This window comes from Electrona antarctica (genome assembly GCF_951216825.1).
Source record: "Electrona antarctica genome assembly, chromosome: 23".
Lineage (NCBI taxonomy): Eukaryota > Metazoa > Chordata > Actinopteri > Myctophiformes > Myctophidae > Electrona > Electrona antarctica.
In genome coordinates, this window is record NC_136804.1 from 14,927,912 (window position 1) to 14,954,082 (window position 26,171).

General features: G+C 42.7%; 1 protein-coding gene across 1 annotated transcript; it reads left to right on the forward strand.

The window, feature by feature from the left end:
• Positions 1–848: 848 nt before the first annotated feature.
• On the forward strand, positions 849–22,795 carry mdh1b (malate dehydrogenase 1B, NAD (soluble); the record flags this gene model as incomplete). The annotated part of the gene is made up of 14 exons (XM_079494221.1): positions 849–908; positions 3,203–3,315; positions 3,910–4,044; positions 4,591–4,733; positions 5,875–6,046; positions 7,666–7,888; positions 8,495–8,638; positions 8,891–9,032; positions 10,193–10,374; positions 10,987–11,129; positions 19,167–19,170; positions 21,187–21,416; positions 22,091–22,172; positions 22,704–22,795. Exons 1-14 carry the CDS (start codon positions 887–889, stop codon positions 22,793–22,795), a joined length of 1,827 nt encoding a protein of 608 aa, XP_079350347.1. The 5' UTR covers positions 849–886.
• Positions 22,796–26,171: the final 3,376 nt, after the last annotated feature.

Below are 26,171 nucleotides of genomic sequence, written 5' to 3' on the forward strand. Positions count from 1 at the left end.
AAAGTGTAGGACTCAATTAGACAAGTAGTGAGTCTATTACGCAAATGTTATTGGAATCATTTTTAATATTACTCTTCTTACTCGAGTAGGCCTACGTTTCCAAGACAAATTATTTTACTTTTACTCAAGTAAATTTCTAGGAAGGCTGTAGAGCAGGGGATCCCTCTCTCTCTCTCTCTCTCTCTCTCTCTCTTAACAGAAAGACAGACATGAACGCACACTCACACGCGCGCGCGCACGCACATGCAGGGATGAAATGCACGCCGAGACATGTTTTGTGCAACAGTGCTCTCTACTGGACAAGCGTCAACAGTGTAGTGTTCATTTTGACAGCACACCATTTCGCAGTTAGTATAATAGTTTTACTATTAACAAACTGGGAATATATAGGCCTACATACACATGATGTGGGAGTGTCCAGACTTTTGGTCTGTTGGTCAGTTTTTGGTCAAGAGTTTCAGAAGTATTATCTTAGGTAATGGGAACTTTTATTCCCCTGTTGCCTAATTTAATGTTGAATGATGATTCAGATCGGGTTGACAATGCCACAAAGAAGACTTTTGCTCTCAGGGTGAGCTGTGTGCAAACACCAGTGTAACATTAACATTTTGACAGCAAATTCTGACTCTGTCTTAGTCTTTTGAACACACCATGTAGTTTTACTCCTATTTAGTAGTCCGGAGTCGTTTATTCTTAGTTTAGCCTTAGTCGACTAAATATCAATAGTAGGTAGCCTATAGTCAACAAAATGAACATTGAACATTTGAAAGTGAAAACACATACTTCATTATCTTCTCGACAGTGCTTCTTTCCTCATCGGACACAATTAAACGCAACACCAACACCAACTGTTTCCTAGCAACGGACGGACGCGATCCAGAGAGACATGGCCAGGTTTGTGCTTGCTGGTAAGACAATTAAACGCATACATCACCACTTTTATTAGGGTAAGTGATTGAATTGCTTTGGTTGAAATAAGTGTTAAAAAGCTATGTTCTCATGGTAGGCTAAACTCATTGCTATAGAGTAGTAGGCTATAGAGTGTTTATTCAGTAACAGCTAAGTCAGTCTCCATGTTTCTCCAGCTTTTTATTAAACAGAAAAGGCATTTTCAGGTCAATCAGGATATAGAACGCAGTCAGGATACATATTAAAGAAGTAGAATTGTTAAGTGATGATACAAAGAAATGAGCAGACAGAATTGGAACTGCACACAAACAAGAATTGATGAATGATCAATTAATTACCAGCTGCCTTATTATATCTGCAAAATTGTGCTATGAAATGTAAATATCTGTGTCTATGTGTATTTGTGTGTGTGTGTGGAAACAAATTAAAGCACGTAGGCCTACTGCACGAAGCCAAAAGTCCTGCTAAAAGCATAGTAGGCCTAAACCTGAGTCCAACACCAAATTGATGTAATCTGTCTCTACCGTGGTGTGCGCTGTGATGTGTGTTCACTCATCCACGTAGCCCTGTCCAGTTGAAACTATAAATCTCTTTAGAAATCTTTAGTAGGCTAGATGCATGCAAGCGTTGTTGGCCATGTGTCTGTTACTATATTCCTTAATTGAGGTAACATATTATAGGTTTTTATATTTCCCATCTCCTCACTAGAATCGCCAACATCTTCTATAAACGCGCGCGCGCGCACGCGCGCGCACACACACACACACACACACACACACACACACACACACACACACACACACACACACACACACACACACACACACACACACACACACACACACACACACACACACAGTATGAATCAGCCCTTACTGTTTGTAAGAGCCATTTGAGCCACCATATTGTTTAAGTATTTCATTTTCAAGTTCAGGTTGCCATGTTGTTACAGGGAGGGTATTTAATCCCGTCCCTGAGGTGCAGCTGTTGCCAGTGGCAGAGGCAAACAGTTTTTAGACTGTGTTCTGATGACCTGTATCCTGTGTGCGTCGACGGTTTATTTATGTTCATTTGTATGCAATTAAGAGTATAGGACTTTGAGCAGAATAAATAATAATAATAATAATAATAATATATATATAATAATATATATATAATTATATATATATAATAATATATATATATATATATATATATATATATATAAACTCGGTGAACATTTGGATATCAGTTTCTGGAGCACATGTCTGAACTTCCTTGGCAACCAGTCCAGTAGCACCCAAGTACAGGGACTTGGGCTCTACACTGTTTATTTTGCAACGAGGAGCCATGCTGATCTGCAAGCTCAGAACGTGTCGCCTCCGCAACACGTTGTGAGCAAAACACATGAACGCGCTGCCGTTGACTATCATTGCACGCGTTCACGTATGAAACAGCGTTCACGTGTCATCATGAACGTGCTCAATGATAGTCAACGGACCAGCGCATTCATGTGTTTGGGCCAGCGCTGCAATACCAAATTCGGCCACAATGTCCATTTCGCCTCAGGGTTTCCTCCGGGTGCCGTCTCAGTATTAATATATACTCTAAGGGCTAGACGCTAAAAGTGTCTGGTTGCCTAACTTGCTGGCTGCAATACTATCCCATTGGCTGAGAGGTCGGCTAGCCAATCAGAAAGATAGGTGACTACAGAAGCCAATGAAATGATAAGTTGCCACTACCAACACGATAGAAAATAGCCCAGCCTGCTTCCAGCAGCTGGTAAAAATATGCTGATAAATGGCTCCTGAATGGCTGAAATTCCGTCACCTACCTGTAAATGTATTTTAGGTAGCCTACATACATGTCTATGTATGTACTTTACAGGAAATTATATTCTTGGGTGTATGTATGATTGCATAATTTCTGTATTCCTCGTTTGGTTCAAGCTAAAATCATCTGATTATTGTCATTTTCATTTTGTCAAATTAAGTTCTGAAAATGTGTTTTCTTTTTTCTCTGTTTTGTTTTTGTTTTGTCTGTAACTAATTAAGTTACTCTTCAAAAAGGGTATAGGCATGATAAGCTTCGGCTTCAGCTTTTGGTGTCACCTCATGTAAACTAAACTGAAGTACTTGACCATGTTGTGTAAATCAACAAAATAAACTATTCATTCATTTACTGTTGAGCGAGAAAAGTTGCACAAATGTTGCACATTAAGATAATCCTCTGGGGAGCCCACAATATAATTAGGGACCGGCCAGTTTTGGAACCACTGTGCTGAGTAAGTAAAGTTTGATGCAATGTTTTGCAGGTAGAGCAGATTGTCCTTATTACGCCAAAGCAGAACATCTAGCAGATCTACTGCACAGAGCTCTGCCTCACTTCACCAGTCACAACATCTCCATTCATCCTCATGCATGGCAGGTAAACCATTCACAACATCTCCATTCAGCCTCATGGTAAACCTTTCACAACAATATGTTTTACTTGCACGTCCCACAAAAATAGGACAATGACAATAATGAATGCTCCCAGGACCCAAACGTGAAACTGAAAATAGCAGATCTACAAGCTTCCAATGCTGGGAGCTTGTGGATCAGCTGTTCTCACTATTTTATTTACCCCCTTGATTCATGTAATGTCTTTGAAATTTGTATCTCTAGTACCGACCCATGGTTTGGGAAACCACTGCTGTACTTAATGTGACTGATCAGCATGACCATTGACCTGTATAACAGAATGACCAAGCCCCCAGAGTGGCTGGCCAAACTCTACTTGCCAAAGCTGGAACTACATGCAGGTGTTTTTTGCCCGTGCATATTGTATATCCGTGTTCGTTAGCACTTCCGCATTTTGGACACCAAATGTTGAAGTGTGAAGCTGATATATTAAAGTCTAACTCATGTTGATTAGGTGATGTAATGGTGATGTAAAAAGTATGAAAGTATGAAAAGTGTTGAAAACCACTGCTCTATGAGAATGACTGAGAAGTATGACCTCTGACCTGTATAACAACAGGAATGGCTGGAGGCAACATGCAGAGCCAATGGGTGGAGTCACCAGCAGTCTCCTTTGGTGTGGAGGGAACTGGTCCAGCGTGGAGGCAAAGCCATGTACCTGGGAGGGTTCAATGACTTCCTGGAGCATTGTCAGGTTAGCATTGATTGATTGTCTACTTTATTAACCATTTAAGACCCGAGACCCGATTCTACAAATGCCTTCCAAACCAGTAGTTCTTTCAATTTAAAAAAAACATGTTCAAAAGCAGATGTACAAGCTCGCTACAGTGAGCTCACAGTACATCTGCTATTTTTGTATAGCCAACGCTAAAATCTAAAATGACATAGATGCTGTCCCGGTTTTAATGGGCCTGTGTATTCAATTCACCAAGACATGCAATAATATACATTAAATCATCAATGGTAGGAGCAATAAAAGTATATTTACAGGAAGAAACTGTATGGGGTAATTTATTTTGGCAAGCTAGAAGACTTGTCTTATAGGTCCAGTTGTAAATAGCAGACAGCTGCTCTTGAGTCACATTCATACCTGACAGAATCTCCGGGTTAATTATTTATTTCTGGAACACAGTTCTGAAATGACACAATCTAAGATTTATCTACTTTGAAGCTGCAGTCTTTTAACAGAAATACTACAGCGTCACATTGGACTGAAGATAGTTTTATAATGGGTCAACAGGAGTACTACAGCGTCACGTTGGACATGCCCACAGACGTGATGCTGAAGATAGCGGCGGAGAATCTGGAGACCAAGATGAAGCTGACGGAGGAAGAGGAGCGTCGCGCCAGCCTCATCCAACCTCTTCACATCTGGATCGCTGGGTGGGAGTGAGCTCCAAACATCTAGCATTTCTGTCGGGTGGAAACCTCATACAGTGGGGGACATTTAGAGGGGCAGGTGCTCAAGTGAAAAAAGGGCACCTTGTGCAGCGCGTGGAACCGGCCGGTTGTCTTAATAGTGTGAGATTTATAGATTTTGGGGCCTAAATAATATTTTTTTATCAAGAATTGATCAATGTCAACATGGTCCACATACTGTACAGTGTAAGGGGCACTAGCACCCCCTAGTGTCTATCTGTGCACGCCACTGACCTCATATGTCCAAAACTGTTAGTTTTGAGGATTTAAATTGAATTCAAAAGCATCAAAAGTAGCAGATCTACAAGCTTGAAACACAATTCTTAAACACAAAAAGTTAAAACATGGACATAAGAGGTTTATGCCCGACAGCAACGATATACCCCTATCGGTTCTCAACATGGAGTCCCGGGACCTCCCGAAGTCCTTGAAGGGGGTTCTAGGGAACCCCCAGGAGTCGTCCTTGAGGGGGTTCCAGGGGGTCCCCAGACTTACTTACTTAGACTGTATGGAAGATAGCTGATCTACAAGCACAAAAGCTATTTTAGATAAACTTTGAAATACCTGAAAAGTTTTAACAGCACAAATATTCTCTTATGGTGGTCCCTGGGTGGTCATATACTTCATCAATCTAGGGGTCCTTGACCAGTTGTGGAAAGTAACTAAATACTTTTGAGGTATTACACTATTTTTACTTCTACTTCACTACATCTCGGATCCAAATATTCTAATTTGACTCCACTACATTTATTTGAAAACTTTAGTTACTATACTGTAGTTACTTTATGGAAGTCGAATGATCATTACATCTAGATTATGTTTTTATTTTTTAAAGAAGAAAAACTATATAATAAATAAAAGTGTATGGACAATCAAAATATGTTGGAAATATTTAATTTCCATGTGGTGTCATAATCAATGTTAATTGTTAATGTTGATATGAAACACTGAGTATGAGTTCATCTTATCTTCCATCATGTGGAACTAATGCCTACTACTAATGCCTACTTAATGTTGACACACACTGACTATGAAGAAGTTCAGCTTATCTTCCACCATGTGGAACTACGTATGGCTACTAACGTATGGCCTTGTCTTCTATCAGAGCTCTGAACCCGACCTCCCAAAGCCTGCTCCCCCACCTGCTCTCCTGTGAGCTGTTCCCCCAGGTCTCCACCTCCATCAGCCTCCACCTGTTGGACCTGGAGGCTGAGGAGGAGGCTCTGCATGGCCTCAGGATGGAGATACAGGACTTGGCCCTACCTTTACTGCATCAGGTACAGGGGTTCTTCTTGATCCAGCACCTTTTATGAATTTTACTAATATTATGTGGAATGTACAAATATACAATATCAAATCAAATATACAAATCGTTGTTATCGTTTAATGTGATAAAAAAAAAAACACTCAATAACAACAATAATCGAATTGCGGAAATTAAAATGTATCGGACGAAATTCGCTTTTGATGTGCTGCTAATTCAGTGCCACTGAAACCCTCTATACTTGATCAAACTGACCTGTAAAGAGCACATTTGGTACGCTCTTATTTCACTCTACACAAATCGATTCAGCAAAAATAGCAGATCTACTGTACAAGCTCACAAGTGTATTGCGTTGCAACACGTTGTGAGCTTGTAGTTCGGCTATTTATGGCAACCATTCCCCCAGAATAGGGATCCTGCTGGGGGTTCAAGTGGTTAACAAAAGTGCCATTTAAAGTTTTAAGCATAGTTTGATTATTGCGATATCGTTAATCGGAATACGTTTTGTCACAATAATCATGACACAGTGACACAGGGCCGTGTTTCAGCATGTAGATTGGCTACTTTCGCTGTTGGATTTGTCCTAATGTTGGTGCTAAATAACACTTAATACTCAGACCGGGTGGGGAGGAGGGGCCGCTTCTCTGTGCAGATCCAAATGGGCACGCAGAGAAAATTGGATCGCCTTGGCTAATTTTTGTGCCCCCTGTACTATCTGCATAGAGCAGTGGTTCTCAAACTTATTGCGACAGCACGTCGCATTTACTATGAAATCGTACATTTTTGTCCGTCACTAAAAATACCCATACATACCCATACATGGTTTATATGGTGCCCAGGTCTCGTGACATCACGTGACATCATCAGGGATGGAGGTCCCTGATGTCATAGTAAATGTGACCTGCTGTCGCAATTAGTCTACTTGACAGCCCATAGAGCCTCATTTTGAACCCGGACATTTTGAGTACCCTAAAGTTTTTAATGTTAGAAATGTCGAGGCTGGCAAGTAGACTATATAGACGAAACCACAGAGCGCTGCCCTGTAGTTGTCATCAATATTGTCCAGCAACTCTGACCTCAAACCCTATAGATCTGCATATATGGATATTCCATATGTTGATCCCTTCCCCATCCATCCTTCCTCTTCGATGTCTCCCTTTTGATACCTGTCCATTCAAACTCAAGACGGGCCTGCCCCAAAGTTATTACTGCAACCGTGCCCGGCAGCCGGCAAAAACTAGAGTTCTCAACAGGTCAGCTCCATATATGGAGCTGACCTGTTTTGACATTCCATATGTTGATCTGACCTCATCAAACCCTGTACACTCAAGACATGCTCCTTATATGGCCAGTACAGAATTAATTCCATGTTGATCTGACCCCCCCATACCAAAGCGCCAGCACTCACCCAGCAGTCTGCCGTCAACGAGGCGGATGCGTGCACGCCCTTAGGCTTCTTACTGGTTTGTTTATGTACAGCTAAAATAGGGTAGGCTACTTAAAGTATCTGTTTATGTACAGGTAAAATAGTGTACTTAAAGTATATCTGTGTATGTCCATGTGAAATAGTGTACTTAAAGTATATCTGTGTACGTCCATGTGAAATAGTGTACTTAAAAGTATCTGTTCCAGGTAAGCGTTAACGTTGACTTAGAGCGGGCGTTCCATGACGCAGACCTGGTCATACTGTTGGACGACCACTGGCCTGAAGAGGGCGACGTACAGAACGAAGAAGAGGACGAGCAGGAAACCAAGAAGAAGAAGCAGGATTTGAGAAGGGTCTCGGCGCGCTACGAAGCGTACGGACGCCTCATGGACGAGAGGGCTCACCGGGAGGTGATGGTGCTGGTAGCAGGTAAAGAGCTACTAGTTATGAGATGAGATATACTTTATTAATTCATTAATTAAGTTGAAGCGCCACAACAGCACAGTGACACATAAATCAAGCAGGACAGACAGAAAAACAATAAACACAAGTGGACATGAACACACTAGACCAGAACCACTGAGGGACCATAAGCAAACATTGGGGAGTTGGCATGAAAGAGCGTCTATACCGCTCCGTGTGCATTCTCGGGGGGAAGGCGCTCACCCTATCCTGCAACATGACATAAAAGGGGTGGGAGGGATTTGCCAGCATGGAGTTTAGTTTGTCCTTGATCGTTACTATTGTTACCTTCAGTTAATCGAATGATCAAGAAGAAAATGTAAAACTTTTAAAGGTCTGGGGTTTTCTGAATATTTAGCCTCAAAAAGTGCTCTGATTTACCTGTGGGCAGTGATGTCACCGTCCACTGATCCCACCCTCCGTCCTCCCCACCGCTCCCCTATGCTTCAGGGGAGCGGTGATTGGTCGGAATGAAATCAAATCTGGTCACATATGATGATGTGTGTGTGTGTATATATATATATATATATAAATTAAATGGATTAGTTTGATGGTCTCTTCCGCCCCCTACAGGTGACACCTTCATCAACCTGAAGTGCTCCCTGCTCCTGGACCACGCCCCTTCCATCGACAGCTGTCGCTTCGTCGCTGTGGCAACGCAGCTAGAGAATGAGGCCAGGGCGCACGTCGCTAAGAAGCTCAACGTCAGGACGTCAGGTAGATGGTTTTTATGTTTGTCTTTTATGTTTAGCGTATCCTACAAGCTCGTAGTGCGGCAGCTTGTAGATCTGCTATTTTTCAACAGCTAAAGTATAATAATGCTTGACACCAAAAGGCGTTCAGATCCTGAATGACGCCATGTGACAGCCAAGTCTATGGACTTTTACTGTTTGTCTTATTCATGCACCCCCAGAAGCGCCCTTCACTTCACACAAGTGTGATATTTTTCTTTCTTTGTTTACAACCCAGATGTTTCAGATGTCATGGTATGGGGGAACATCAGCGGCAGTTCCTACATTGACCTGCAGAGGGCGAGGGTTTTCAACTATGACGGGGCGATCAAAGGGCCAGCATTCTTCTCCAGAGCAGTTCTAGATGTGCTGCATGACAGGTGGGAGACAACACTTCTAGATGTGTTAATCAATATATAAATAGATGAATTCAATATCAAATATCAATACGGAATCAAGACAAAACTGTCTGGGGTGTTCACAAAAGCCTGCATGAGTAGACGATAAAATTACACAATTTGTTTTGAAAGTGAAATATTAAAGGTTTCATGACATTCATTTTCATGTATTTATTGTTTTCGTTTTTCTTTTAGGTTTTATGAACTCCATTACACCCAAAAAACCTGAACTTTGAACATTCAGTGGATTTTCTGTGGTCTGGAGTTTTCTCTGGGGTTTGGAAGCCTTTTGAGCTGCAATGAAAACAGTGAAAACAGTTCCATCTGCTGGCAAATCCCATTGACATATACGGGATTTGCAGGCTGTGACATCACAAACAGCAGGAACAACACTTGTTTGAGGCAGAAAACCCCAGATCACATACATTCTACTGAATGTTAAAAGTTCTGTTTTTTGTGTGCAATTGAGCTCAGAAAAAAAAAGAAAAAAAAGAAATTACATTTCTTTTTATTTTTTATATCACATTCCCTTTATTCCCTCTGTCGGGTGGAAACCTCATATGTCCAAAACAGTTACTTTTCACGATTCAAATTCAAAGGTAGCAAAAGTAGCAGATCTACAAGCTCAACACGACTTGAACTTAGACCTTGCGGATCTGCTACTTTTCCAAGTAGGGCGTTCGTTTACAGAAGCAAAACACAAAAGGTTAGAGCCACTCTGGTACACAAGGACCTCCATAACTCAGAGGGCCCTATGAGGCATGGCCAATGCTATTTGGCTGTTTTGAGTGGCCAAACACAAACGGCATTGACCATGCATCCAGGTCTTTATAAGTTAAGTCATAAGACCTGGTACTTAAGACACGCAAAATAGGGCCCAGAGCATTTGTACACTCTCAGAGTTACAGACCTGTTATGGTCATTCAGGGTTAGCTCTTTATGTGTTACTGGTAATATTATCGTCCACACATTTTGTATGTCGGTGGCAAAACATATAATTATTCTTTTTACAAAAATGTCCACCACAAGGTGATGACCCCTGGCAGGGAGGTACGGTTTTTCATATCATCTCTGCATTTGTCTAATAAAAACTGTGTAAAACTATTTATGTAAACACCTTCCTGTTTGGTTCCACCGCCCAGGGAATGGCTGAACACTGACTTATCAGCCTTGGTTGGTCGTCAGCGAACATCATCCGTGACCTGCAGCGGTCACAGAAGTGGCTCCATGTCAGCCACACATGGCATCCTCCATGTTCTGAAGGCTTGGAGAGGAACCTCCTCCAACCATGACCAGCTCCTGTCTTTGGGAGTACTGTGTCCGGGTACTACATTTGATTTTCATTTGATTTTGCATGCACAACAGAATATGTATAGGCCTACATACTGTATTCATTCATAATATGCTAGTTCTTTCCACGGGAGCGTTGACAGCTAGTTGTTGTGCACGGTGAGGTAAAAAACCCTAATGGCTTACAGGAGACTGGACTGTACTGTACTGTACTGTACTGTACTGTACTGTACTGTACTGTACTGTACTGTACTGTACCGCCCTCCTCCCTGCATGGCCTCTGTGTGTGTGTGCGGAATAGGAGTGGCTAGCACCACTCAACAAAAAAAATAGAAACTCATGTTAAAGTAAAATAAAATAAGTATAAGATGCAACGCATTGTGAGCTTGTAGATCTGCTATTTTAAAAATATTTTAGACATTTGAAAACTTGAAATGGGACATTCTGCACAATGAGTATTTTTACTTTGGGTACTTTAAGTATATTTCGATGCCAATACTTTTACTCAAGTACATTTTGAATTCAGGACTTTTACTTGTAACAGGGTATTTCTACATGGCAGTATTGATACTTTTACCCAAGTAAAAACACCACTGCAAATGACTGACTGGAGGAAATGACAAGTCAAGTACCATTGGTTCTGCAGGTCACAACGACCTCCCAGGGGGCGTGGTCATCTCCATGCCCGTCACCTTCAAGCATGGCAGATGGTCTGCTCTGTTGGATGTAACCACGATGGGACATGACCTGAGGGGGGCGCTGCGGCGCTGTGCAGAGGAACTCAAAGAGGTCAGTACACCCATATAACTCTGTGTATGTCACACCACATGTGATTACAGGCTGTTGCACAGCAGCCATATTGTAAAGAAATTGGGCCTCCTTCACAGGTGTTACCAATGATACTATTGAAGGCTCTGTTCCATTTAGTGTACAATGGTTCTCACAAATTGACATACTTGTGAGGGTCCAGTTGGTTCCATTTTGTACAGAGTTACACACCATGAGGGTCCCTGGCCTGGACCACACTTTGAGACCCACTGGTATAGCAGTGTTTCCAGTGAGCCAACATGCACAATATCAGCACCCTGACTCTGTTTGACCAGAATGGAACAGAACCTTCATTAGTATCATTAACACTGACTCTGTTTGACCAGAATGGAACAGAGCCTTCCTCATCGTCATCGCTAACTCCCAGGAAGTAAGGAAGGCCCAGTTTCTTTCCAATATGTCTGCTGTGCATATATTACTTCCTTTCAACTTCACCGTTTTGTATTCTCCAGGAAAAAAGGATGTGCTTCCAAGCGTGTTATGAAGACTGTCTGAAGAGCCCTGTCACAGCTCCACAACCGGCCCTGCTCACTTAGTACAGCGAACACAATTTAAAATGCACGTAGGCATTTTAGCAGACGCTCTTAATCCAGAGTGATTTACAGTAAGCAAGGTAAACATTAGCCCTGTTTGGAACCTCTCCGCTATTAGCTCAGAGTAGAGGTCCCGCAAAGCTCTCCTCCGGCAGAGGTATGATCCGTCCAAATGCAGTGAAGATCACCTTTTTTGCAACATTGTATGCTAAAGGAAAAGGTAGTCCCAGACACCTACAGATGTTTGAGGTTTTACCAGGAAGTATTTGTAAGACAAAAAACTGTTTAAATCGCTTATTTACAGTAGTCAGCCTGTGCCATGTTTGTAGCCGAATATATTCTTCCGGGTTGAATGGGCAGAACGAAACGAAAATACATTGCATGGATGCAACTGGGACGTATCCTCAGTGATGTATCCCAAGGTCATCAGGGTTTCGGGTCTCGCGAACATCATACCCCTCACTCGGGTGACCCAGCCGGGGTGATTAAGTCCCGACTTACGTCCCAGTAGCTACCCTCGATCAGACCTACTAGGGAAAGACCAGGGCTACACAATCCGTTGGAACCACTCCGGAACTACTATGCCAGGACTGAGAGGTACTATTCTGGCATGTGGAGGGACTAGACTCTGTGGGTTGACTCCTGTCCGGGCCCCTCCTACGTCTCACCAGGTCCACTCCTGCTCTCACCAGGAGTACAGCTAGGACCTGTGCGTTGCACCAGACTCCCAGCACCAGACACTTCATTCAGGAGTGGTGGATTCTTGCAATGGTTCTGCAGGCTCCACCGCTGGGCAACGGTAGTACTGCAGGCTCCACTTGCAGCTCGAATGGCCCTCCTAAAGGCCTCACCGAAGGTTTTTGGGCTTCCTCCTCACGGAGGTGCTAACCCATACTGCCGGGGCAAAACCTAATTATCCGATTAAATTATAAATATATAATAATAATAATAATAATAATAATATAAAACATATGGCACAAGCTGACTAATAATCCATTTAAACTTTTTTTTAACCCTGTCCTAAAATATATATATATATCTATCTCCATATTCGTTCTAACGTTGTGTTTTTCCGTAAATCAACGCCCCTATCATACTACAGCGTCTCACAAAACCATCAAAAGTAACAGATCCAGATTTGAGCTTTAGGATCTTCTATTTTCCACCCAGTGTCAATTATCTAATGTAATCCTGGGCGCTACACTTCCTCTGCCAAGCTGGGGGGGGGGGGGGGGCAGCAGACTGAAATCATGCTTCCTTCTATGCATGAGGAGTCCAAGCTGCTTCTTTTCACCTGACAGGGGGGAGGTAGTTTCAGGAAACTGCATGTTTTTTGTGAGGGTACCTACCTACCCTAGAGGGACATGGGGAGAACATGCAAACTCCACACAGAAAGACCCTTTTGCCAACCCACCTCGGGTATGGTCACTGATGACGCGGAGGAGAGAACACGCCCACAGCGGGAATCGAACCCAGGACCTTCTACCTGTGAGGCGACAGCACTACCGACTGTGCCATCGTGCCCCGGATCTGCTACTTTTGAATTTGATTCCTGTACATATGAGATTTCCACCCAATTGAGACGATGTGCTAAATGCCTAAATTGTATTTTGGTCAGCCAGTTCAGTTCAATGAAAGTCACTGTAGTGTTCCAGTTCTTATATTCAGAGTTTGTTTCATAAAACAATGATACACATACATTAAGATGCTGATAAGCTTGGCCGGGCTGCAAAGTTCCGTGTTCGTATCATTTTGGATGAATCTCCCATACTATATTCTATGCATGGTCCTCGGTCAATCCACCCCTGCATCTTCTCTCCAATGCCCTTCTGTCTGACTTCATTACTTGTCAATGGTAAATGGTCCATTTATTTATATAGCGCTTTTATCCAAGCCACTTCACATAGATGTGCATTACATTCACCCACTAACTCTGGGGGAGCCCCGGGATCGAACAGGGAACCTCACGGTTCCCATCCGGCTGCTCTACTGGCCACTCCATCCCTGAGCCACTGCCACCCTGGTTTACACTTGCATTTTTTCAGCAGAGCAGTTGTATCCGTGGAGGCATCGACTGCCATTCCTCGTGAGGAATAATGTACCGTAGGTTTGCCACTGTCTTCGCAATGTTTTTGGGCGGGCCTCCTCGTATGTTAGTTCATGGATTACACTTAGGCCTATAGACAGACCCAAGTCCTATAGGCTATAGACTTTCATTGTCAGTCCACCCAAAAACATATAAATCCTATATTTTGGTCAGTTGTTGGAACTTACAGTACATTTTTGTCCTTAACAGTGCAGTAGCCTATTCATTTTGACACAAATTCTGATTGAGTAACAGTTTAGTCCTATTTTAGTCATCTGAAATTGTTTAGTCTTAGTCTATAGTGACTAGTCTTAGTTGACTTAAGTCTCAAGACAGACTCTTATTGCAGATGGGATTCTCAGATTGTAGTTATTTTTGACTAAATCATAATCTTTGTCATTTTCCCCATGTAGGCCTACTTACATTATAGTCAGGGGATATTAATAAAACCTGGGAATAAGTTTCTTACCAAGACTTTTCTTCACCAATGTGTTTGTAAAGGTGTCTACTAACATATCCCACACTGGTTTATATTCAACCACCCTAGGGGAATTTTTGACAGCTGCTGAAAGTTGGGGTACCATACAACCATTATAAGGCAAAATGTTCTAAATTTCATTATGCTTTAAGTAGCATGTGATGTGTCAAACTAGGGGGTTTTCATTATTCTGAATCCATTCCAAGCATTAGTTTTGCACGAAAAACACTAAGCTATGGCCAAACTAGGGGGTCTATGGCCAAACTAGGGGTCAAATTAGGGTTTTTTCATGATTCTGGATCCATTCCAAGCATTAGTTTTGCACGAAAAACACTCCTTGGGCTTAAAAAGGCCATAGACGTCATCACAGCACATTTGGGCACATTTGGGCAAGTGTCTATGGCCGTTTTTAGCCCAAGGATTGTTTTTTGTGCAAAACAAATGCTTGGAATGGATTCAGAATGATTAAAACCCCCTAGTTTGACACGTCACATGCTATTTAAAGCACAATGAAATTTAGAACATTTTGCCATAGCCTACTGGCTGTTGATGGTACCCCGACTTTCAGCAGCTGTCAAAAATTCCCCAAGGGTGGTTGAATATAAACCAATGTGGGATATGTTAGTAGACACCTTTACAAACCCATTGGTGAAGAAAATTCTTGGTAAGAAATGTATTCCCAGATTTGACTGGTAATACTGATAATATTCCCTGACTATTATAAAGATCGATGAAATACGGGGGGATTGGCAGGGGGCGCAGTTCATTTATGAGCCAGCCTCTACTCACTGCGCTCCGGAAAAAACTGTTTTTCATTAGTTGTCCTGGCTTACCTCTTCTTCCCAGAGGGTAGGTCCCAGAGCCATATATAGCCTGGCTAATAAGCCAGACCGAATCAGCCGTTGGCAAAAAAAAATTGCCTGCCGGCGGATTAAAGTGTTGTGTGATATTAGTCTGGTTTATTAGCCAGGCTAGGTAGGTCCCAATAGATTGGTAACTACGTTGATTCATTGCACCTGCTGTGTGCTGCTGCACTCCGGCAGCACTCGTGTTGTCAATCAGTCCTCCTGGAATACTACCTGTATGGTCGAGTGGTCGTAACAAAGGGAGCAAGTTAGCACCTACCAACGCAATTAAGTTAACTTTTATATTCTTCCTGTTATCCTCAGTTAATTGTTTGACAATATGTTTGAAGAGTTGTGCAGCGTCGAATCCTTGGATCAAAATCAGTATATCAAACATGATAGCATAGTATTTTATCGATGTTGACATTTGCAAATGTATCATAGGTAGGCCTATCTGCAGTATCATACAAAAGTAAAAGTCAGACTTGATAATATACAACTGATATTTGATCCAAGGATAAGTAGGCCTACTTTCAAAAATCCTTTTTAGGCTACATCCGTATTACGTTTGTTTACAGGTGTCAGTGTTTTTTTTAATGTACAGTCGTTTGTAGCCGCAATTTGCAATGTTCACTAGATTTCTTTTTAAATAATGGGTTGAATATAGTTGCAAGTTAAACCGCAGCCCTGACGGCTATAGCAGATTCATCCAAACAGAAAAGTCCGATCTGCTTGAGTGCTTGTATTAAATTGCATTACTCGCCATCATTGCAGCTGCAAGGAAAGCTTGAATTATGCTCTTTCAATCTGCAATTATTTGGTTTCATAAAAATGCACAGCACGTACATGTTTAATATGAGCTAAATTCTGCTAAAGTAGGATGTGTGATTCCTCCATTAAACGGCAGTTGGATGTGATTTGATGATTATTGTAGTGCTAGTAGGTCTATACTCAAACTCATTGAACACGTCTCTCTCTATCTCAAACATAACTCGCTCTGAAACGCAGCTGTTATTCCTCCCAGCTAACAGCAGGGGGAGCCCTTCACAAGGCGTTGCGGGTGCTCCCCTGGTGCTCCTACTGAGTGCAATATTTTGATATTCTGCTCTGTGGCTGATACAATTATACAAATACAGAAATGTCCACACGTGTTCTGTCATTGACTCTCCCTGGTGCATGTCTGGCATGCTAACCTTTTATTTAGTCGAGCTCTGTGTGTGTGTTTCTCTATAGATGTGTGTGTATGCACTACACAAAGAGGAGATGGAGAGGTCAAAAACCTAGAACAAAAAAATTATGCAGCTTGCAAAACATTTATTAACCACCCACTTTACCTGACAATTAAGTACATTCAGATTCATCTTCCCTTCAGTTTATTTGTCAAATCAATGCTTAGTCTAGAACATTCTCTCACCTATTATTTATTAATAATACATTTATAGTTATTTTTCATTTGTCCTTGGGCGTACGTTGTTCTCCACACCGTCAACAAATCCTTGAGCCAGACGCATAGCGTTTCCAGAGCGCTCTGCTCTCCCAGGCTTTGAGAGAATTGCATCTCGCTCCACAAATACTGCTGGTTTCCAATGAAAATACAAGCAAAAGTCTGGAATTCAAAATGTAATTGAGTAAAAGTACAAAAGTATTGGCATAAAAATGTACTTAAAGTACCAAAAGTAGAAAGTACTCATTATGCAGAACAGGGACGAATAGTTTTCATAATCCTCATTGAGGAGTAGTAAAGAAAGTAGGCCTATTGGATATTGGAAATACTCAAGTAAAGTACAAAATAAGTACTGTACTTGAGTACAATTTTGAGATATTAAGTCAATTTACTTAGTTACTTTACACCACTGCTGGTTGTCGATGCCCACTGGCTTATAGCGCATATACTGTAGCCTACACTTGACGTGTCTCCGCAGAGATGTAAATATATGTTTTATTGCCTGGTGACTTCACGTTGCCATGCAGTACTTGCTGTATGCATGTAGCCTCGCGTAGCCACCCTTCAATCTGCCTTTGCAATGCATATTGCAGCTCCAGGCAGATTGAGTCTTGTGTTGGACCAGCCAGGGCCCAGTATGCAAATATAGGACGGGGATACTAGCCTATAATTAACCAGGGTCCAGTATGTGTGTCACATAGGGGGCTGCGCTGCTCTGATTGGTTGGTTGTAGGTCTAACCAATAGAGTCCATTTGAATCTTTTTGTAACCGCCCCTTGGAAAAAATCTAAACACTGATGGGGAACCAGACAAATATCCCGCAGTGATATATTAGTATGGCTACGCCAGGCCAGTATGCAGGTGCATGGACAGAAAATAACATAACTCAGCCAATCACAATCAAGGACTGGAACTATCTATTCCTTTTTCACATAGGCCTACTCTACTCATCAACATAACGCTTTGTTAACAAAAACAAAGTTAGCGGTTGCCACTTTAAATGGTTCAGCTTTACCATTTCTGATTATGAATTTATTCCTCCATTCATGCAAGTCGTTAATCAAATCCCAGCATGCACTTTATTATTTATTTATTTGTTGTTCTACTCTGAATTATTTGATGTTTGCAGGGCTCTCCAGTCATTAGGCGAGTTCAGTCAAAGTAATTTTAATTACCATGGGGCAGATCTATCAAAAGCTTAGTGAGGAAAACGGAAGGTTTTTGTTTACTATTTAGAATTATAATCATGATTGATATCGATGTGCTCCATTTTAACGATGGTAATTAAGCTTTGTATTCCCCACCAGTGTTGAATTAGTGAAACGATTTCAGTCTATAATTAAAGAACTCATTTATTCAGCACCTTCTTTATTGCCAAAGTTTCAGAATATTGACTTGATTGAAACTTTCACTGAATTTAACCATCCAATTTTAATATCCAGGCTCAGACTCTCGTCTGAGTGGGGATACCTACAGAGACATGTGAACGTTCAATCACGTTTTTCTTACGGACAATATGTGTTGAGCATCAAAGCAGTTTTGTTCTGCATCTTTGCCAGTTACTTCTAGCCTTCAAACAGAACTGCTACCGTCACATCCTCATCTCTCTAAAGGCTGTCCAAACTCACATGCACAGCTTCTTCATTCTACTGTATTTTGTGTCCTTGATGTGCTCATCAGCAGCTGTACTTAACGCTTTCTCTCTATGTCTCTTTATTGCTCTCTATATAGAAAGGGAAAGTACAGGTAATTCCAGAACTGTTTGAACCGAAGTAGTCCTGCAGAAAACCTAATTATAATATATTGACTAGATACGGCTGCTGACAAACCTACCCCCACTGCTTTAAAAAACAATAATGTCACGCTACCAATATGAAGGATGACCCTAAAGGCTTTTCATTGATTCCACTGGTGCCAGTTTTAGCCCCTACATTGAATTCAGATGTCATGCAGACGTTTCACTAGTCTGAGACCGCTGATCGTCTGGCTACATGAGACTAGCACCGAAGAAGTAGCCCTTACTGTTAGTTTGATGTTAGCTTTTAGTCTTTGTACGTTTTATATCTCAGCAGTGAGTATAGGCTTCAACGTCGACTGCAATTCTGCACTCAGATTTGGGCTATATCAACTGGAAGTGGGTAAAACATTTATTTCATTGAATCTGCCCAAAGATTGGACTCTTTCCAGACCATGAATGCAGCATTTACTATGGTGAGAGAAATGCAAAATGCCTCCATTTCCTTTACATACCCAAAGGCAGCATTCAGGAGGATTGCCTTTTTCCGTACACTCCTGAACTTGAACGCAGAATTTTGCGTTGCAAGCATTTGTCCTCTGCTAAAGAGTATGGCGTCGCAACCCGAAATAGCTGATCTACAAGCTCTCAACAGCGTTGTGAGCTGTAGATCCGACATCTTTGTATATTTCATTTTTTTTGCCAAAAGTGCCCTATTTTATGGAATTTCATCCACTGCCTGTCTGCCTCTAACATTCTCTGCACGTCCCTGGTTGGCCTGTTGGGTCAGTTCCACTCCATCGCTCCTCCTCAAAGCCCTCCACCATCACCCCCTGCCCTCCCATGTTCCTCCCCTATCCTCTCCTCTCATTGACAGGCCTGTACACGGCAACACTTGCAGGCTCTGCCTTTCCACCGCAACACTATTCATGAACCATCCACATGTTTATTCACGAGCCATTCAGAAGCATTCTGTTTGACAAGTGCTCGCATGGAAATGGTTGCATTTTGAGGGGGGGGGGGGGGGGGGGGGTGTAGCAGCAGCAGACGCGGAGAGAATGTAAAGCGTTTGGCCTGGTTAAACGCTTATCCTGTGATGTATGTTGACCTTTTGGAGTGCTGACGTTGCACTATTCAGGAGAGATGCAGTACGTTGGCGAGTGCGCACATGCATGCCATTAGGTCTGCGACAGTCGATTGTCTTCTTCTTAGCAATTACTTTCGATTATTTTATTTGTTTACATTATATATATATAAACAAATCAACATGGAAATCGAACCCATTACAACCCTGAAAAGCATTCGTGTCATTTTAGATTTTTGCTTTGGTTGGCTGTTCAAAAATAGGAGATATAATCTGACATGACATCAGTTCGTGCCTTGTGTTAGCTCGAGTCGTACATCTAGTATTTTTGAACATTTTTGAAAAATCTTGAAAGTGACTCATTTAGTGATACTGATTTAGAAGGGATTTGTAGAATCGGCCTTGGGTCTTAATGGGTTAAAATGTATTATTTTTCACATTTTGATTTAAATGGATTAGTTCAATTAACTGTTACATCCTCCTGTGATTGTGAGGGTTAGTCCTGCCCTTCTGTCGCATCGGCTGAACTGATTTGCTCGCCTGCTTTTACCGCCTTGCACAGTGTGTTCTAAATCCCAGAGCTTTGATCCATACATGCAGAAGATGGATTTAAAGGCCAATGCAATGCCTTTAAATCCTTGTGGCCGGTGCCTTTACCATTATCACCCAGCCCAGATCCATTCATAACATAATGCTGAGTATGCACTGCAGCAGGGATTTGATCAGGAACGCAAGCATGTACTTTATGTATGGTTTTTGAAAAAGACTGCAATGCTGAACATCCCTGTTATGGAGAATATGGTTTATTCTCCCATTACATACTAAAATATGTCACTCCTTGGGCTAAAAACGCCCATAGCCATCATCACAAATGTGATGAGGTCAGCACATTTGCGCAAGTAGTAAAAAATAAATAGATAATAATAATCACAACATTGGCCTGTTCTGTAATAGTCTTTCCCTGTGTCATGATCTGCCATCATGAATTGCTTTGTTAAATTTACCCCATGCATACAGTACTACAGCGTCACACACAAACATCAAAAGTAGCAGATCTGCAAATGCGGCGCAAAGCGGTGCATTTTGAGCTTGTAGACCTTACTTTACTTTTCCTTTTTTTTATGCTGAAAAGCATTTTCGTGACTATGTTAAAAACTTCTCACCACCTCGCACAACTTAATTTTCTTTAAAAAGTTAAGCCATTTTTTAAAAGTCTTTGTTCTGACTCACAAAGTAGTAGATATTTAGTTTTACAGGGGTGGGGTGGGGTGTTTCTATTCAAATGGTTTCTATAGAATGACAACAAACACAATATTTTGGGCCGAACAAATAATTACAAAGAAAAACAACAAAAAGTGTTGTACCCTGCCCTTTTTTTCTTCTTTCTAATTATTTGTTATTTGTTGTCATGATTTGTCACGACCCGAGTTGGCTATGTTCGAGGCTTACAGATCTTTAAATAAATACTTTTTGAAATGTCTACGGGAAAAATGCATGGGGAATTATTTCCTGGGCCTGTCGTCGTCATGAAAGGGGGCGGTGCTGCGATGCTCTATTCCATACTCTAGGTAAGTGGTTCTCAAAATGAGGTCCACCTTCTGCTAAAGGGACGTCTCGGGTCCTTAAATCGAATACTCATTAATTTCCTGCACTTGCATCTTTTCCTTGCATGTTCCTCCCACTGAGGATTCATGTAGGAAACGAGAAGAGGAGAGGAAAGGAGGACATTTTGTTCAGAGGTGTCGTCAGGTCAGTTATCGACTGCTTCTAAGTGGACCATGTCTGTGTTGTGCGTGTCTGCTGCCCCCTGTAGGTGTGAAGGTGGACAACTGGAGAGTGCACGGTGTTGCACGGAGCAGGTCGGGCGTTTCTCTCTGCTCTGCCACGCCCACTGACACACCAACTGACACGCCCACTGGCCCACCTGCTGACACGCCCTCTGGCCCACCTGCTGGCACGCCCACTGGTACGCCCACTGACACGACCACTGGCACACCCACTGACACGCGACTGCTGTCCTGGTCGTTCGACGACACTGCCAATGTACCATACACACACTCTCTCACACACACACACACACACACACACACACACACACACACACACACACACACACCTGGCTCGCTCACTGCCGAATAATATAGTGGTTAATGTATGTTTAGTAATTCAAATCTACAGTATCTAAAAAGAAACTAGCAACTAAAGAGTACATTTACAATATACTCAGATGTAGTGGAGTAGATTTTTTTTTCTTTCATTTTTATCCCACGATTTTGCAACCCATTTTTTTTACCCAGTGTCAATTATCTAATGTAATCCTGGGCGCTACACTTCCTCTGCCAACCTGGGGGGGCAGCGGACTGACCTCATGCTTCCTTCTATGCATGAGTAGTCCAAGCTGCTTCTTTTCACCTGACAGGGGGGAGTTTCCCCAGCCGGACGTAGCACGTAGAAGGAACACGTTATTCCGACCAGTTCCATTCCCCTCCATCAGGCACCCCGGCTGGCCAGGGGGAGGCAGTTTAGAGACCAGGATTACTGCATGTTTTTTGTGAGGGTACCTACCCTGGAGTAGAATTAAAAGTAGGCCTATTGAAATTGGAAATACTTTTACTTGAGTATATGTACTAAGTTACTTTACAGTTTACACCACAGTCAGTCACTCACTCACTGGCTTGTCCATCTCTCTCTCTCTCTCTCTCTCTCTCTCATATCAGGTGTGGGACATAGAGAGTGGAGAGAAGCTCCAGGACATCAAGGAGCCGTCCTGGCCTGTCACGTGTCTCCAGATGGACTCCTGTTTGCCACCAGCTCAGCTAACAAAACGGCTAAGGTGACCGAACGCATGCACGTGCACACACGCACGCAGGCGCACACGCGCTATCTACAGTATCTCTCTTACGTTTACCCGTTAAAACCAGGAAAGCATCTGTGTCATTTTCGATTTTAACCACTTTAACCATATTTTGTACGTTGGCTATTAAAAAATAAGAAGATATACAAGGTGCGTATATATTATATATATATATATATATATATATATATATATATATATATATACAGGTATAACAGGTTTTTCAGAAAACTGATTTGGAAGACTGTAGAATGTCCTCAGGTCTTAAATGTGTGATGAAGACCTGTCATTCTATGAAGCCACCAGCAGCGTGTTAGCACACACACACACACACACACACACACACACACACACACACACACACACACACACACACACACACACACACACACACAGGTTCCTTTGCTCCAGAGTGGAGCTCTGCATGCAGTCACACTCAGCGCTCTGGAGGACTGTCCTCTTGTCACTCTCCACAGGTGGCAGGAAACTGCCGTCACCATGGCTACCGTGGCTAGGCTACACAGTGTCCTTCGAAAGCCTGCATGGGTTGTGCAAGGACGCGCTGTGATTGGCCAGTAGCCACTTTGATTGGCAGTCGGGGCAAACGCTCTCGCCAGAACATTATATACCATTCTCTGCCTATCGGGTAGCAACTCGAACGGCCCTGAGTCGGCTAAGCAAACTTTGCAACGCTTGCACGCTTTAGCTCGCTTGGTGGTGTCTCACATGGCTCAAGTTCGCATGAGATGGCGGGCCTCTGTTGCGGTCTAGTTCATGCCATAGAGTAATATATTTAGGTCTAGTCCGCACTCCGCAGTTGTTGTAGGCGAGAGGCACTTCCGCTTTGGCCACAGAAGCGGGGCGTGGTTATAAGCACAACCCGTGTAGGATTTAGAATGTCGCAGCTACACCTAGCTATGGGCGACAATATGGAAACAGCCGTCACCATGGCTACTGTGGCTAGGCTACACCTAGCTATATATGGGCGACAATAAGCGCTTCCGAAAACATAGTAGTAGTGAGCATATCGTCACTGTTGGACAGAAAGCTCCTATCTCCATATTCAAACTTTTGGTATTTTTTTGTTCGTTTTTGTTTTTCGTAAAATAACGGCCTACTTACTCATACTGCAGAGTCACAGTCTGTGTTGCCAGATTCTGTAAGAGAAATAAGCAACTACAGGTCTAGGAAACAAGCCCAATAGAAGCGACTATAGGCTATTTGAAAATAGCATATCTGCGAGCTTATAACGCAAAATAAAATGTGGAATATTTGGCCACAAAACATTTTCAGACTGGGGGGTTAGGGACAAATACAAATTAATTTGGGGGTCCATGACCTGGAAATATTTGAGCAAATGGTAAATAACAAAATATTTCACCCAAATAAGCCTAATAAGCAACTACAATTTTAAACAAGGCCCAAAAACCCACAACTACCAATATATTAACAAGCAACTGCACAGAAAAAGAAGCCCAAAGTTGCAGACATGGCAACACGCCAGCCTGTGCTGGCACCATCTCTGGTCATCTGTCAGGGGTGTTCTAGGACCAGACCAACAGATGATTCCTGTCCTGGTGTGTCAGTCTCTGTAGTCTGTACATGCAGTATGTTGTCTATACTGTATATACGTATACTTCCAATCCAATTTAGCGTAAACTGTCAAAAAGGGTGGGATTAATTTGTGACCAAAACAGCGTGCCACATTTGGCATCCGATAATATCGTTATCGTTATCTTTTTTTTTTTTTTTTCATGATTTTGCAACCCATTTTTCACCCAGGCTATACACACCCTCCGCCAACCTGGGGAGAGCAACAGACTGACCTCATGCTTCCTTCAATGCATGAGCGTCCAAGCCGCTTCTTTGCACCTGACAGGGGGGAGTTTCCCTGATTGGACGTAGCGCGTGGAAGGAACACGTTATTTCAACCAGTTCCTTTCCCCTCCATCAGGCGCCCCGACTGACCAGGGGGAGGCAGTTTAGAGACCAGGATTACTGCATGTTTTTTGTGAGGGTACCTACCCCAGGGGACACGGGGAGAACATGCAAACTCTACACAGAAGGGCCTTTTCGCCAACCCCGTCTCGGTTATGGGCACTGACGTGGAGGAGAGAACACGCCCCAGTGGGAGTCGAACCCAGGACCTTCTAGCTGTGAGGCGACGGCACTACTGACTGTGCCACCGTGCCCCCCTTTTTGTTATCGTTTTGTTATCTTGATATGAACGTGGAAGATATTCACATTGCAAAAGGCAATGATATGGACTATCTTCCTGTAATTTTAGATGTGTCCGTCTGTCAGTCCTCACTGGTTGCTGCTCCTCACTGGCTGCACAAATTGCTCTGCATTTTGCACAACGGCATTGGCCATTACGTTACGAATGAGGGCTTCTCGAAGCCCTTATTTCAATTGAACACATTGAAAACAAGCCCACAGCTCTTAGCTCTTTAAACACAATGCAGTGGCTAATTGAAAATAACAGATCTACTGTACAAGCTCACAGCAATATGTAAATATTCAAAGAATTGCACGCATTATCACCATATGCAAAGTATAAAAGGACACAGATGCGTTCCCAGTCTTAATGGCTTAGTTAAGTCTGATGCAGTCCACTGGCTGGCAAACTGTTTACCTGGCCTCTGATTGGCTGCTTGGCTGACCGACTGACCCTCCACCTTCATTCATGCCAGGCTGGACGGATGGCGCTGCGGGCGTAGGGGTGCATCTTCACACTGCTGCGCCGTGACTTTGGACTGACTTTCTGTCACTCAGTTAGGGGTGGTGGGGGGATTTAGTCATTAAGTCCCGGAACGCATCTGTGTCACCTTGGCTTTTAACCACTTTAACCATTATTTTAAGCTTTAGCTGTTGAAAAACGTGAAAACGTGTACAAATCTTTGAATATAATTATATTCTTTCACACCGAACGCTTTAACCCATATCTTTGCCCTGGAACAACATATTTTCAGATTGGGGTCGGCGGTCAATTTCAGATAATTTCGGGGTCCTTGACATTAAATAGTTTGAGAACCACTGACATAGAAACATAGGTTTTTCAGAAAACTGTCATGATTTAGAGGACATTTTGTAGAATCTGGTCCCTGGTCTCAATGGGTTAGGCTTTTAGTTCAGCTTCTGCGGCATGCTTGCTTAGTCTCTGTAAAATAGCTCGAACCAGTGCTGATTATTTCGTTAGGACCCGCTACAGTGGTGTTCGATACGAACTTAACCGGGATGTGGAAACCTCTACTTCAATGCTCTACGAGTTGCTTAGCCATTAGCCAGTTATTCTGTCTCATCTAGAAGACTCGTACCCAAGGTAATACAAGCCATTCAAGGTATATGGGTTGTAAAGCCAGATACCTTGATTCGTATATGTTGACCTGTTGGAGATACCGCGTGCGTTGCCTGGAATCAGGTTTAGAAGCCATGGGAGCCGCCTTTTATGCTGTGCAAGTCTAGTGTTACGATGATGTCACCACAGTGTATATCCATCTTTGGAGTTTCTACATTAATCTGATGTCAGCGCTGGATATCGCTGTTGTCTCCATATATGGGACTATGGGTTATCCCATATATGGAACTCTAAGTGAAAGCCTTCGCAACAGTCTCCCTCTGTGTCGCTTTCATGATCCTCTTGGACAGGAGAAGCTATGGGGGTTCTTCGCTCCTAGTTTTGGGTTTTGATGTTTAATTCGGTTTATTGCGACCGACTGTTGCAGTTAACTATGGAATTGTGCATTTCCTGTCTGTCGGGCACCATCAGTGTGTTGGTCGGGCACCATATATGGTGCCCAGGTCTCGTGACATCATGTGACATCATCAGGGATGGAGATGTGCAGACCCTGATCTCCACACTAAATGCGACCTGTGGTTAGGGCTTAAGACCTCCATATATGGCTATATGTCAGAACCTGTCTTCGATGTCTCCCTTTTGACTT